This window comes from Ochotona princeps, chromosome 18 (genome assembly GCF_030435755.1).
Source record: "Ochotona princeps isolate mOchPri1 chromosome 18, mOchPri1.hap1, whole genome shotgun sequence".
Lineage (NCBI taxonomy): Eukaryota > Metazoa > Chordata > Mammalia > Lagomorpha > Ochotonidae > Ochotona > Ochotona princeps.
Window position 1 is genome coordinate 22,045,402 of NC_080849.1, and position 15,522 is coordinate 22,060,923.

A 15,522-nucleotide genomic window follows, 5' to 3' on the forward strand; every position below is an offset into this window, starting at 1 on the left:
TTTCCAATAGCCACAAACTGCTGGATAGGAACCAGGCTGTAGCCAGGAGTCTGGAATCCCATTCAGGTCTCCCAAGTGAGTGACAGGGGCCCCAGTTCTTAGACCAACACCTGCTACTATCCCAGTCAGAACCTCATGGGAAACAGAATATCTGTACTCAATGACACTGCTCTACAGGATGCCTGTCATGCAGTGGCTTTCCTGGTCTGCGTCCCGACACCAGCCCATCTTCAAAGGATTCTGATGAGCTGATCAATAGCATGTTTTATGGCTTCCTTATTATTTTGTTTCAAGAGCATCTTGCCTTGGTAAAAACAAAAATTCAGATAAATTTGTGCAGTCTTTGGGTATGGGAAAAAAATCTTTGTCCATTTTCAACACAATATGGCTTATAGAATCTCCACATAATGTAATTTTGTTTTCTTTACAAACCATAGACCTTTTTTTTCTGTTAGCCTAGCTGTACCCTGGATTCCCTGGAGGACTGCCATATTGACTCATGGTTCACCTTGAAAAGGAAGTAGGATGTCTGAGAAGGGGATTGCTGACCATGCACTTGCCAGCAAGCTGCAGGAGGCGATTCTCTCAGCCCAGAGGGTTTTGGTTGAAAGCCAAGATTTGATATCTAGAATTCAAAGATGCTCTTTGGAACAGCTACATGTGAAGGCAGTAGTAATGACTTCCCCATCACAAAATCCAGAGTCTGTCTCTCTCCTACACACACATACACACACACATTCACACACAGTGCATATGACAAAAATCTCAACTGTTGTAAAAATTGTGTGGGGAGAAAGAATCCTCCTCACATATTTTTTAGTAGGTATAGAAAGGACTCCACAAGAAAAAGCAAGAGTCCCCCATGTTGTAAAAATAATAGCCAGCTGAGGACAATTCAAGCCCTAGTCTGGTCTGGAGTGAAATCTAATTCTGGATCATTCTCCATTGGACTGGCAAACATTCAGACTCCCTGACAACCTGGTCAGATTCACACACAGATCTTTTTGAATTATAATTGAAGGGGCTGTTATTCTCTAACTTGGGTGTGTATCAGGTTAAGGAGAACTCTGTGGGTGTCAGAAATTCAGAACTGGCGTGGGGTCAGCGACCGGTGGGGTGGCTGTCCCCTAAGGATAACTCGGCCGGCGTGCAGGTGGCTGTCCCCTATACTGTTGACCGTTGCTACAGCACAATCTCTAACGTCGCCAACACTCCGAACCCCTCAAGGGCCAGTCAGCACCCAGGGGTGACGCCCACGTCGCCTAGCACCAGTCGCTAATCACGTGGTCGCCAGGGCACCATCAAGGTCGACCGGAAAGACTGAAATATATATGTAACCAATTTTGCAGAAAGCTGGCAAAGGTCTAATCATTCATTGTAAGGTTTAAACTGAAAAATAATACTTAACAACGAATAAAATCAAATCCAAACACCTAGACTGGATTCGCGTCCGGTGGTGAAGCGCGGAGGGCTGTCCTTCCGGGTCAGTTGGGCAGGCCGCCTTGACCTTCCTAGCTGCACAGCCATTTTGTCCCAGTCAGTCGGAGGCTGCGGCTGCGGAGGAGCCACCCGAGGAGGAGCTGCCAAGATGCTGTCTGTTCGCGTAGCCGCGGCCGTGGCCCGCGCCCTCCCACGGCGGGCCGGGCTGGTGAGCACCAGGGGCCGGCCGGGGAGGCGGCTCGGCGGGGTTGCGGCGTGCAGGCTGCGACGTCCCGGGGCTCGTTCTGCAGGGAGGGCGAGGGGCTGTGGCGGGCGCCGCCATCTTGCTCCCGTGGCTGCTGGGGCTGGGCCGACCGGGGTGCGGAGGAGCCCCGAGACCCGGCCCCGCCAGCGGAGCCGTGCCGAGAGGGGCAAGGGAGCCCGTGCCCTGGAGGCGGGTGTCGGGCATGGCCTCGGGCTCGGGCGGCCGGGGAAGGGGCCTCAGGTGAAGGTCAGGGCTGGCCGGGGCGCTGCAGGGCCTGCTTGTGCAGTGCGGGGGCTCGGCCCCGCTCAAGGTCAGTGGACTTGCTGTCTGCTGTGGTTGAAGCGAGCCAGGGCGGCTGACATTGGGCGAAGGTCAGCAGGTCCCGGCGTCTCACCTGTGCTGGGAGGTCAGTCCCGAGCCACGGAGTCGAGGCAGGTGTTTTTTTTGACAACTAAAGCAGGCGATCTAGTGTAGCGTACTGGAACGGTGGTGAAAACAGCCCCGGCACGCGGAGAGTCATTTCATGTGGCCGATGTCGCTCCTCTGGGCGGTGCTGTGACACTTCCAAAGCTGTCGCCCTTGGGTTGTCCGGCTGGGGTTTTGAGGACATATTAGTGATGGAAAATTTAAGTAACATACCATGTAAGGTTGGGCGAAAAAAAATTCCTATAAGGCTCATCTCTCTTGCTAATGCGAACATATCGTGTAGATCCATGTAAATGCGTTTGCATTTGCTAAATTTGTCTTGAAAATAGCTCGTAATTGACAGGTGAAGGAAACATAACGGCTGTTTTGCTGCTTGAACACGAGGGTGCTTGGCAGAAAAGGCATTCTTAGCAGTTTTTACCCGGCTGCTGTACAGGAGAGTGGAACCAATCCCAGTCACAGCCAGGCAGCTTGGCGGAAGGAGAACCAGGCTGTTGCGGGGTTCAGCGGTTGAAGGCCCTGAACTAAAGCCCGCGTGCCTACATTTCCACCCTAACCTAAATGTTAGCGTTTACCCTTTCAGTAAGAAACCTTTCACGTTATTGAGAATTTTTGCAACACGGGTGGCATTAACCTCAGAGTAACTGGATCTGAATGAAGAGAAGAAACTTCGATGATAACTATTTCTTAAAATAGACAGCAGCTCTGTGTTGTGCACTAAGAACTGCACAGTGCACTTTCACATATGCGAAAAGAGATTACCCCCACATAATGGTCTTCAGATTTTCAGCAAGAGTGTTTTAAATCGGCTGCTTAGCTTAACCAGTAGTGTACTCAAAGCAGGTCTGCCTTTGTGCGGATCCAAGACCGGAGCTTTAAGCATAACCTTTCAATAGGTCTCCAAAAATGCCCTGGGCTCATCGTTCATCGCAGCCAGGAACCTGCACGCCTCCAACACACGGCTCCAGAAGACTGGTGAGTTCCTCAGTGTGCACCCCCTGACTACGTGACCACTACCTGGTCAGGGCACTTCCGGGGAGCTGGGGAGGTTTCCTTTTATTTTCAGTTACTAGAGAGCTTGGTTGGTTCTTTTATCGAACTGTTGCAACATTTATATTGTTTTTGTTTTTGATATTGGCATGACTTTTAAAAATGCCCCTTGGATCAAAGCAAAATATTGTTTCTAATTTAGATAAGATTTATTTTTAAAAAGTTTTGTTTTCATTTGAAAGGCAGATTTACAGAGAGGAGAAGCACAGAGATCCTCCATCCATCTGCTAGGTCACTCCCCAGACAGCTGAAAGAAGCCTGCAGCTCCTTTTGGGTTTCCCATGCTTGTGCAGGGTCCCAAGGACTTGAGCCATCCTTTGCTGCTTTCCCAGGCCATATGTAGGGAGCTGAGTGGGAAGGGAGCAGGTGACCCACTAAGGGGCTTCCCTATGACATGCCAACACTGCAGGTAGAGGATCAGCTTGCCGTGTTCCTGCGCAGGCACCCCGAAAGATTTATTTTTCCCCCTCACCTAAGAGCTATTAGGGAAAAAGCAAGTGGTTCTGTCAGCAGTTTTTTTTCATAGGCAGCAGCTGCTACTTTACATCTGATAGTCCGAGCCTGTCTGTGGCGCACATCGTGGAGGAGTAGGGGGGTGAGCACAGGAAGGTGGCTGTGGGTTGGGAGATTGAAACCATCACCTGCTATGAAAAGGAGTGGAGCTGGGATGTGAACCATGGCACTGCCAGGTGGAACCCGAGGGGTTGTGACCCCGCAGACAGCAGATACTGGAAAGACATTCTGCTCATTTTGAACTGACCTGTCTCTCTTTTCACAGGCACTGCTGAAATGTCCTCTATTCTTGAAGAGCGAATTCTTGGAGCTGATACCTCCGTTGACCTTGAGGAGACTGGGCGTGTCTTAAGTATTGGTGATGGTATTGCCCGCGTACATGGGCTCAGGAATGTCCAAGCAGAAGAGATGGTGGAGTTCTCTTCTGGCTTAAAGGTAAATTCTGAAATGAGATTTGGATGTTCTAGTGTTAGTGCTTCTCTGTTATAGCATTTACAGATCAAGATCATACCAGACTTTTTAAGACTTTGTCTCAATTTTTTTTTTTTTTTTTTGACTATCGTTTACGGTCAAGATCATTTGTAGATCAAGATCATATAATTTGGTTTTTTTTTTTTTTTTTCTCTTCCTCCTTGACTGTATCATGGATTATAAAAGGAGAAACTAAAAGATTTTCATTAGGCAGGTTGGCTGTACTCTAGGAACTGGTTAAGAAGTAATTTGTAAACCTTACCAAAATTACAGCAGTTCAAAATCTGTTTTTTTTTTCCTCTTCGCGTTATCTTACACGAAAATATTTGATCACTTCAATTAATTTCATTTCTGGTAGGTAGTTGAAAGTCACTTTAAAAAAGATTTACTGGGCTTGGCGCAGTAGTCTAGTGGCTAAAGTCCTTGCCTTGCACGCGTTGGGGTTCCATATGGGCGCCGGTTCTAATCTCGGCAGCTCCACTGTCTATCCTGCTCGCTGCTTGTGGCCTGGGAAAGCAGTCGAGGAGGGCCCAGAGCATTGCACCTGTGTGGGAGACCCAGAAGAGGCTCTTGGCTCCTGGCTTTGGATCAGTGCAGCTCTGGCTGTCGTGGCCATCGCGGCTGCTTGGGTAGTGAATCGGCAGATGGAAGATCTTCCTTTGTCTCTCCTCCTCTCTCTATATCTGACCTTCTAATAAAAAAAAAAATCTCTGTAAGGAAAAAAAGTCTTGCTGCTCCACATCCGATCCAGCTTCCCACTGATGCATCCTGGGAGGCAGGATGTTCTGCTCAAGTGCTTGGGCCTCCACAGTTGATGTGGGAAGACCCAGCTGCAGTAGTGGAATCCTGGCTTTGGCTGGCCCAGTGCTGGCTGTGGTGGGCATGTGGGGAATGCACCAGTAGATGAAAGAGTCTTTCTCCCTCCCTGTTTCTGTCCTTTGCTTTACCTTTCAAATAGGTGAATTTAAATTAGCTTTTTATTATTAACAGTCTTAATGAAAGGAGGTTGGTTGTTGGAAAACTGCTCTAGGGGAGACCTGATGAGAAAGATGGTGTGTTGCCCTGTTTCCTGGCATGTCTTGCTGTCCGAGGGCGAGTGCCTCTCCAGCCTGGTGGATGTTTGGTTTTCTTTCGTCCAGGGTATGTCTCTGAACTTGGAGCCTGACAATGTTGGTGTTGTGGTGTTTGGAAATGATAAGCTCATTAAAGAAGGAGACATTGTGAAGAGGACGGGAGCCATCGTGGATGTTCCGGTTGGTGAGGAGCTGTTGGGTCGTGTGGTCGATGCCCTTGGAAATGCCATCGATGGAAAGGTAGGCGTGATGGTGAGTGGGTGTGGGCACATCTCCCAACGCACACAAAAGCTGGAGTTTCTAAGGGTGCTGTTTTCTTGTCCTCTGGGCAGGGTCCAATTGGCTCCAAGACTCGCAGGCGAGTGGGCTTGAAAGCCCCTGGAATCATTCCTCGGATCTCTGTGCGGGAACCAATGCAGACTGGCATTAAGGCCGTGGACAGCTTGGTGCCAATTGGTCGTGGCCAGCGTGAGCTGATTATTGGTGACAGACAGACTGGGTAAAAACTCAACACATATTAGAAAATTGTAACTGAAATTGGCTCTTTGGCAAGATTACTGTTTAATGTGCGAATGGTAAACAACACTGGCTGTAATTGGGGCTATAGCATTTGAAAGGAGGATTAATAGTGAAGTTTTAGTTGATAAATCCTGTAAACTAGTAAGATTTCTGGATACTTTCTCTTGACAGGAAAACGTCCATTGCTATCGACACAATTATTAACCAGAAGCGTTTCAATGACGGTTCTGATGAGAAGAAGAAACTGTACTGCATCTACGTGGCTATTGGCCAGAAGAGGTCCACCGTTGCCCAGCTGGTGAAGAGGCTCACCGATGCAGGTATCCGTCGTCTGACAAGGTCACCTTAATGAAAGCTGAGCTTTCTCGGTCAGCAAGCACTGCAAAACGGAAAAGGGTTTGTTGGTTTGTTTAAAGTGGAAACTATTTGACTACTTAATTCTTAGTAAGTTTTTTTAACGCTTAAAATAACACTTTTATTTATCATAGTAATCTCACATTTGAAAACACGATGTTGATGACCTTCTAAAATTCATTTTCTCTTCAGATGCCATGAAGTACACCATTGTGGTGTCGGCCACTGCGTCTGATGCTGCCCCACTTCAGTACCTGGCTCCCTACTCTGGCTGTTCTATGGGAGAGTACTTCAGAGACAATGGCAAGCATGCTTTGATCATCTATGATGACTTATCCAAACAGGTAAAAAAAAAAATAGATGCTTTGTAGTTTGCATGTTTCAGCTGCAGTTGTAATTGACAAAAGCGGCTTACATGTAGCAGGTGAATTTGACAACACTGTCCTGTGCCACAGGCTGTCGCTTACCGCCAGATGTCGCTGTTGCTGCGCCGGCCCCCTGGTCGTGAGGCCTATCCGGGTGACGTCTTCTACCTGCACTCCCGGCTGCTGGAGAGAGCAGCCAAAATGAACGATTCTTTTGGTGGTGGCTCCTTGACTGCCTTGCCAGTCATAGAGACACAGGCTGGGGATGTGTCTGCTTACATTCCAACTAATGTCATCTCCATCACTGATGGACAGGTATTACTTCAGTGGTTAAAATGTAAAAAAGAAATTGTTTCTGGGAATTGGTTGAGACTTGTGATTATGTGCAGATTTGTCAGATACTTCTCATTAGTTTTTAGTTGAAAGGCAGAATTAGAGGGACAGATCTATCCAAAGTTCGTTCTCAAATGGCTGCAATGGCCAGAGCTGGATTGGATCAAGGCCAGGAGCCTGGAGATTTTTTTTTTACTTTTTTTGCAAAGTCAGATATACAGAGAAAAGGAGAGACAGAGAGGAAGATTCTCCATCTTCTGGTTCACTCCCTAAGTGGCTGCCTCATCCGGAGCTGAGCCGATCCGAAGCCAGGGGCCAGGAGCTTCTTATGGGTTTCCTTCTTGGGTGCAGGGTCCCTAGGTTTTGGGCCATCCTCACCTGCTTTCCAAGACCACAAACGGAGCTGGATGGGAAATGAAGCAGCCAGGACGCAATTGGCACCCAGATGGGATGTATGTAAGATGAGGACTCAGCCGCTGAGTCACTGCACCAGGCCCCAAACTAGTTACTTTTCATTTATTTTCATTTGTGCCTGGTCGTGCTGAAGCCAGGAGCATAATCCAGGGTTCCAGCGTTGTGGCAAGGACCCAAGTAGTGCTGTGTCCCATGGTGTGCATTATGGGAAGCTGGGCTTGGACTCAAGTACTCCAGGATGCAAGCGTGCCGAGTGGTGGCTTAACTATTGTGCCAACCACTTGCCTGTCTAGTGGGAAATTTCACATGTATATAAAAGAAGAAATAAATAATGAGCCCCCCCCCCACATACCTGTTACCCAGTTAGCATTTCATGTTTCGTTCTATGTAGGTTTATACTCACTACTATTCTAGATAATTTTGACGCATATGTGAGAAGTCATATTCACTTGCATGTATTGCAGTGTTAACCTATTTTTCCTCAATTCATAATATAAGTGCTAATGTTAGCCAGGGTATATGGGCTGGTTGAGTTGTATAGATTTAAAGGAACTCTGTCTTTCTGCCCATCAAGTTAAAATGGTTCTTAAGGAGCAGTACCTGCAGTCCGCTGGCTGAAACGCCATGTCCCACATAGTGGCACCTCACGTTGATGCCCAGTCTTGGCTGCTGACAGTGGAAATCCTAGGGCGCAGTGGTGATGGGTTTCTTACTGTGTGGGAGACCTGGTTCTCTCCTTTGGCCCATCCACTGCTGTTTGAGGAGACAGCTGTTCAGAGCTCTCTCTAAATCTTTTTTTTTCTTTGCGTTTTGTGGACAAAAAAGATTTGGGTGATTATCATTAGAAGATACTTATAGTTCTTTATTCAGTTTTTGATATAGTGACTTACATTGGAAACGAATTTGCGTTAAACTTACTATCGCATGTATTCACATTGCAGATCTTCTTGGAAACAGAATTGTTCTACAAAGGCATCCGCCCTGCCATTAATGTGGGTTTGTCTGTGTCCCGTGTCGGATCTGCTGCCCAAACCAGGGCCATGAAGCAGGTGATTATAGATCCTTTGACAGGGAGCTGGGTAGCGTGGGACTACAGCCTTGATCTCTCAGCTGTGTGTGAATGGTGCTGTGTGTCACAGAGTGAGAATCCCACGGTCCTCCACGTTTCAGGTGGCCGGCACCATGAAGCTGGAACTGGCGCAGTATCGTGAGGTCGCAGCTTTTGCGCAGTTTGGTTCTGACCTGGATGCTGCCACGCAGCAGCTCCTGAGCCGCGGAGTGCGTCTGACAGAGCTGCTGAAGCAAGGACAGTATTGTGAGTTCTCTGTTGGTGTGATCAAGTTCCTTTGTGGGTTGGCTGTCCTCGGCCTGTAAAGCTTCGTTCCGTAGCTCAGGCCGTACCATGGGCTGTGACCCTTTCAAATGCACTTTACTGAAATGAAAGTAGGGTGGTGAGTATGGATGTTAGGAATCTAATAGCTGGAAGATTTATTACATAGGTAACCTTGCTTTTAGGAAATAAAAACTCCCAAGATCCCCTACACTTTATTTATTTTTTTTTTAAGATTTATTATTATTATTGGAAAGCCAGATATACAGAGAGGAGGAGAGACAGAGAGGAAGATCTTCCATCCGATGTTTCACTCCCCAAGTGAGCCGCAACGGGCGGGTGCGCGCCAATCCGATGCCGGGAACCAGGAACCTCTTCCGGGTCTCCCACATAGGTGGAGGGTCCCAAAGCTTTGGGCCATCCTCGACTGCTTTCCCAGGCCACAAGCAGGGAGCTGGATGGGAAGTGGAGCTGCCGGGATTAGAACCGGCGCCCAGATGGGATCCTGGGGCATGTTCAAGGTGAGGACTTTAGCCGCTAGGCCACGCTGCCGGGCCGAATCCCCTACCCTTTATATGACTCTTGCATTTGGATGATTTAAATGAATTTTTTGCCAAAAATGTTAGTTATTTATAATCAAATGCTTAAACATTCTAATATGAATATACTGCATTTACACTTCCTTTTTGTGGGAATGAGGTGGGAAGGAGTGTCCAGTAGAGTTCTGGAGCGCCCAGGATGTGAAAGTGGGTGGTTATGGGATCATGGTAACGATCGGAGGGAAAAGTCAGTTTTTCCAAATGTGGTGATTGTGGTGACATGGTGGACGTGCAGCTTACTTGACTCTCCTTTGCCCAGCTCCCATGGCCATTGAAGAGCAGGTGGCTGTTATCTACGCGGGTGTGAGGGGGTATCTTGATAAATTGGAGCCCAGCAAGATCACGAAATTTGAGAATGCTTTCTTGTCGCATGTTGTCAGCCAGCACCAGGCCCTGTTGGGCAATATCAGGTATGGACACAGGCGATGGCCTCTTTGTCCACAGACAGTTCACTTTGGGGATGTGTTTTGTTTTTCGTTTGTTGTTTCTGTGTCTGTAGCTGGGCTAGCTGTGATATTTTCTTTCGGTCAGAACTCATGATCTGCTTTTATCTCCAAATAGAGCTGATGGGAAGATCTCAGAGGAATCGGATGCCAAGCTGAAGGAGATTGTAACAAATTTCTTGGCTGGATTTGAAGCTTAAACTCCTGGATTCACATCAAATACTGGTTTGGTTTTATTATTGGTTCTTCTAGTAAAATTAATTCCATTTGTAAATGGATTGCTCTCCTCCTCATGTACAGAAATCACGTTGAGAATAAAGATACCATGTGGCGTAGTGAATTCTCTTGTGTTGTTTATAACAACTTAAGTTATGTTGAAAGATGGGTAAATGCGCTTCTAAAGCTGTTTGACTTGAGCATTGGGAAGGGCCACTTAATTCAAGGTTGCGCTGTTGGCAGGAGTCTGCAGTACTTGAAGGGCAGAGACAGAAATACTCAACCCACTGCTTCACTCCCCAGATGCCCACGTGGGGCTGAGCCAGACCAGAGCTAGGGGCCAGACATCTAATCTGGGTTTCCCCACTTGGGTGAACTTGAACAATCACCACTACCCAGGCATTCCTATATGGAATGTGAGCTGCCTGGTGTTCGGCATAGTAACACAGTGTACAGGTTTACAAAATAGGGGCAGTAGACGAAAATGAAGCTGTGTTGGCATTAGGTATAATCTGGAAATGCAGGGAGTATAGTGGGCATGGGTTATTTTTGCCACCCACCAGCCCTGTATTCTTTTGGTGAAAAGATTCTGCGTTTCACCTGGGAGGCCCTCCTGGCCCTGCTCAGTCCGTGTGCTTCTGGTTGCTGTGTCCTGGACTGAAGCCAAGCAGCAGGTCCTGTACCCCTGGCCCTGAAGAGATGTGGCATGACAGTGCTGGACTCAGGTGTGGCTCGTATCCCAGGGCAAGGTTCCATTTCTGGAGAGTGAGTTCCTAGAGCTGCCATGTGGAGCCTGAGGAGGAAGGTGGCGCAGCCACTGTGGGACCCACAGGCAGAGAAGCACACAGGTGCTGGTGACCTGGGGCAGCCCTGAATCCCAGTGCAGGAAACTACTGGGGGACAGGGCCTTTGAGGTAGGTGAGCTAATGACTCCTTTCAGTATAAATGGATTCGAGTTGAGTTTTGTGTCTTGCAACAGAAAGGATCTAACCAGTTCTGGGACTGGTGCAGTCCCCAGATTGTGTAGGTCACAGAGTTTGTAAGTAATTAGTCTAGCGCCCCAGCATTTTGGAAGTATAGGTTCTGCCTAAAGTGAAATGTGGATACCTAGTAGATAGAATAACCCTGTGTAGATGAATGCTCCTGGCAAGGGAGAGACCCAGCAGGGCCCAGTATCTGAAAGGATTTTTCTTTTTTGTAATTGAAAGGTTACTTTGAAGCTGACTGTCCTGGTTGGCCAAGGACCTCTCACTAAATGATTACTTGTTGACCTCCCTAGAACAGTTATAAACACTGCAGTTGTAAAGTGGTAATTTTATAATTTTTTCCTACTTTAAAAAATATTTGGGAGAGTTATAGAAGATTCTTCTGCTGGCTGTAGTAACTGGAGCCAGGAGCCGGGAGCTTTTTCCAGCTCTCTCTTGTGCAAAGGGAGCCAAGGCCTTGGGCCATTCCCTGCTGCTTTCCTAGGCACTTTAGCAGGGAGCTGGATCAGAAGTAGAGCAGCTGATAGTTAAGCTGATTCTCTTATGGAATACTGGCACTGCAGGCTGAGGATTGGCTGGCCATGCCACCGTGGTGACCCTTCTACATTTTTATTTTTGAGGATTGTTCAGAAGGCGTAGAGAATGAGAAGAAGAGAGCTCCCTGCGTCTGGGGATTAACTCCTTCAATGATTTGACCTGGACTGGGCCCAGTGGAAGCCAAGAAGCTCAAGCCCTTGGGATGTTTCTCGCTGCTTTCCCAGGTGGGGAACTCGCGAGTGGAACAGCTGACTGGCACTCATCTCGCATGCTGGTGTTGGCATGTGGCAGCTCACAGTGCTAGCCCCTCGGCATTTTCTACCTGGCATTCACTCAGAAGAGCTTTCTTTTTCGTGCAGTTCACGACTTCTACAGACTAGATTAGATTTTGACAGGATGAAGTTCAAGGGCATTAAGGGTAAACTTAGCCACATACACAAAGCAAAACAAGAACTTGGTGGGAGTAGTGACTTAATCTTGCAACATGTGGTTTGTATGACAGTGCTGTGGTTTGTGTGTTTTGGTCTTGAGAGACTTTACCATACTAAAACATTTGCAATCCTCAGACATGAGTTGAAGATAACTTGAATAGGATGCAGTCATCAAATTATTGCTTTGGAAAATAAAAGGCAGTTCTGCAGCAGAGAGATCAGAAACCAACCTGAAGTTCTTGCGGAGAGATGGTAGGAAGTAAAGTAGGTGTGAGGGATAGTGAAGAGGAGAGCTGCCATAGAATGGGAATTACTGAATGCTAAACTTGTTAAGTCTTCCATTAACCAGAAAAGTGAGGGGAAATGTGGAAGATACCTACATGTGTTTGGGACAAGTTTGTGACCTCTTTGTTCCAAGTCATGCCTCGTGCTTCTCAAGCATTCAACGTGTGCAGCCAGAGATGTCTTCCAAAGGTTTGTGAGGGGACCCAGAGACTAATTGCTAGAATCCTTGCAGCCCGGCTCTCCTCAGGAAAGCAGTCCAGGCCTGCTGGGAGTAAACCAGCGGATGGAGGTCTCTCTGTGTCTCTCCTTCACTCTAGCTCTGATTTTCCAATAAAAAACAAATAGATCTTTTTTAAAAATTAGAAAAGAAAAACATGGAGCATAAGTCAGACATTCCCAAGAGCTACTTTGTGTGATAAGATGACAGGTTGTGGGGATTGAAGCGAGAAGGCACTAGGGGCTGGAGAAGTGAAGAGGCCTGAGCCTGAGGCAGGGCAGACTCCCACAGCCTGTGAATCCTGGACAGAGGTGGCCGGAGGGGTTGGGATTGTCTGAAGAGGACACACGGGATGCCCAAGGTCTGAAAGGCCAGGCAGGAGGCACTGAGGTTCCCCTGGGCAATGGGGGTACTTGGGAGCTTTGCAAGGAGGAACAGACATGAAGAGAGAGTTTGAGGGGTCCTCATGGTGGTACAGGGAGCTAGTCCTCCACCTAGTGGTGCCAGCATGTCATACGGATGCTGATCTGTATTCCAACTGTTCCACTTCCCATCCAGGTCCCTGCTTATGGCCTGGGAAGCTTCGGAGCATGGCCCAAGACTTTGGGGGCTTGAAATCGTGTGGGAGACACAGAAGAAGCTCCTGGCTCCCAGCTTCAGATCAACTCAGCTGTGGCCATTGCAGCCATTTGGGGAGTGAGCCAGCAGATGGAAGACCTGTATCTTATTGTCTCTAATCTGCCATGTGCCTTTTGAATTAAATACATAAATAAATAACAGAGCTTCAGAGATAAAAGAGTTACCAGATTGTTAGTATGGGGGAGAAGTAAAAACTGTAGCTTTTTAAAATTATTCTTTATTGGAAAGGCAGATATACAGAGAAGAGGAGAGACAGAGAGGAAGATCCTACATCTACTGATTCACTCCCCAAGTGACCACAATGGCCAGAGCTGAGCCCATCCGAAGCCAGGGGCCAGGAACTTCTTATGGATTTCCCTCTTGGGTGCAGGGTCCCTAGGTTTTGGGCCATCCTCTACTATTTTCCCAGGCCAAAAGCAGGGAGCTGGAAGGGAAGTGTGGCCACTGGGACATGAACTGGTGCCCATATGGGATCCTGGCACATGCAAGGTGAGGACTTCAGCCACTAGGCAACCATGTTGGGCTCATGCGTGTAGTTTTCTAACCAATGAAAATTATGAAGATTTGTCAGGTGCAGTTGGCATTTGTTCCTGCTATTCACCATCTGTGCATTTGGCGAAAAGGGTCTTTATTTACTCCCATCCCTGTCCTCTGAGTGCTTCTGGGGGTGTCATGTCTCTAAGAGTGGAGCAATGTTCTGGCCTGAAGCTAATTAGCATACCCTGTGCCCTTGGCCCTGGAGAGATGTGAATAAGATACTGCTGGGTTAAGGTATGCTCCCAAAGCTGGGGAGGAGGTTCTCTTTGTTTTCCTGCAGCATAAGTGCCTACAGTTGACACGTGGAGCTTAAGAAGGCAAGCAACATCCCCTGTGGTGGGGCGGACTGAGCTAAGCTGCAGCACCCACAGGTGTATAGGATGCGGGATGGACTGGGCTAGGCCATGGCACATGCTGGCATGTGCTAACACCGGGACTGGAGGCGGGCCTGGTGGGGGTTATTAGGGGTTGCCCCCACTAGGCCATGGTACCCACTGGTGTACATGAAGGCTGGGCCTGTAGTGGGGTGGGCTGGACTAGGTCACAGCACCTATCAATCAGTTCACAGGAGACATGGGGTTGGGATGGAACTGACCAGGCAGCTGCATCTACTGGTATGTGTGTTAGCTGGCATAGGCGACTGACCAAACCCGACCCTGCACTGGTTGGCACACACAGGAATCTAGTGTGAGGTCATCCCAGGTGAGGTTTTTTGGGGGACTCTCCAACTAGACAGGTGGATTCAAACCCCAACCACAAGGAAAAATCATGCCCATTTCCCTAATCATTATTGCTGTGGTAGTAGGATTAGCCCTGTAGTAGGATGTAGACTGGTCAGTAAAATACCTCCAATTAATTACAGTACATCTTTCCTGTCTTTTTTTGAATACAAGGCTTACCTTGTGTTTTCTGGCCTTGTGGACAACCTCTTGCATTTTGAAGCTTTGCCACTAGGGGGTGAAAGTAAAAATTCAGGGATCCTTGTTCAGAGTCACAGAAATCAGGCACCTTGTCCCATGAAGGCTAGTAATACTTTCTTAGACTTTAACATGCATCAAGAATTTAAATGAAAGGGAAGTCCTCACCTTGCACGTACCGGGTCCCATATGGTCGCCGGTTCTAATCCCGGTGGCCCCACTTGCCATCCAGCTCCTTGCCTGTGGCCGGGGATAGCAGTGGGAAGATCTTCCTGTCTGTCTTTCTGACTTTCCAATAAAAAAAATAATAATTTAAATGAAATAAATTCTAATTGTGTCTAAAGTATCTGCTCCTAAATATTTTAAAGGTTTTAGGAAACAAAAACTTTGGTGCAGTTTGGTGCTGCTCTCCTTGGTTAGGGTCCCGTTTTAGGGCCTCTCCCTAGGGCGCCCACTATGACCTGGGCTGTCCTGGTCCCTTCCCTCTGCCCTCACCACTTTCAGAGGCTTTGAGCAGCTAGGTGGCGACATCTGCGCCCCTGGGAGCCCCGGGCTGGAGGCCAGCTCTCTTCGTGGTTGGGATGGGAGTGAGCCAATCTTTCAGAGGTTTCCAGATCACCTCTATTAACACCCAACCAGGCTTCTGGACCTATCTGGAACCTGCTCCAGGGGGCACATTCATACCTTCCAGGGCCTGGGACTTGGGCTGGCCATGGCCCCAGGCTTAGTACCCGGGACCATTCTCACTTTCCCCTCCGGAGAGTCCACCTGGCCTCTGGGTCTCTGCAGCACCGGACACAGTCTATTCTCCAGCTTCGCACTGCAGAGTCGTGTCTCTGTCACTGCTGGTGGGAGACTGGAGGAACAGAGAACACTTGGCAGCATGGGCTGCGGGCCTGGAAGGGGTGCAGCAGGTGGAGGAGGCACTGAACCGAAAAGGCCGCACGAGGGGACCTGGAGCCAGGCTGTTCCTTGCCATATAGGGCTTCGGCCTGCTGCGACCGCTGGCGCTAGGGGATCCCGGGCTTCCCCGAGCGCACGCATGTCTGCTGAGGGGGGCGGGACCAGGAGCCTCCATTCTCCACCTTCGGGAGCCGGGATTCGCCCAGGGCTCCCTATGGGCCGGAGGCGCCGCGGGTTTCTGGGCCAGCCGCTGACGCGTCCGCCTCGCCCCCGGGCGGGG

The 15,522-nt window shown here is 48.6% G+C and overlaps 1 protein-coding gene across 1 annotated transcript; it reads left to right on the forward strand.

The window, feature by feature from the left end:
* The first annotated feature begins 1,503 nt into the window (after positions 1-1,503).
* Positions 1,504-9,914, forward strand: ATP5F1A (ATP synthase F1 subunit alpha). The gene is made up of 12 exons (XM_004579526.4): positions 1,504-1,648; positions 3,007-3,085; positions 3,939-4,108; positions 5,284-5,457; positions 5,550-5,716; positions 5,908-6,056; positions 6,283-6,434; positions 6,546-6,770; positions 8,144-8,251; positions 8,373-8,517; positions 9,391-9,541; positions 9,693-9,914. Exons 1-12 carry the CDS (start codon positions 1,589-1,591, stop codon positions 9,772-9,774), a joined length of 1,662 nt encoding a protein of 553 aa, XP_004579583.1. The 5' UTR covers positions 1,504-1,588; the 3' UTR covers positions 9,775-9,914.
* Positions 9,915-15,522: the final 5,608 nt, after the last annotated feature.

Excerpts from the sequence above, each read along its gene's own strand:
- ATP5F1A (XM_004579526.4), top strand. The coding sequence starts at position 1,589 with ATGCTGTCTGTTCGCGTAGCCGCGGCCGTGGCCCGCGCCCTCCCACGG. Across the intron at positions 6,771-8,143 it reads TCTCCATCACTGATGGACAG|ATCTTCTTGGAAACAGAATT; the intron begins GTATTACTTCAG and ends TTCACATTGCAG. Across the intron at positions 9,542-9,692 it reads GCCCTGTTGGGCAATATCAG|AGCTGATGGGAAGATCTCAG; the intron begins GTATGGACACAG and ends ATCTCCAAATAG.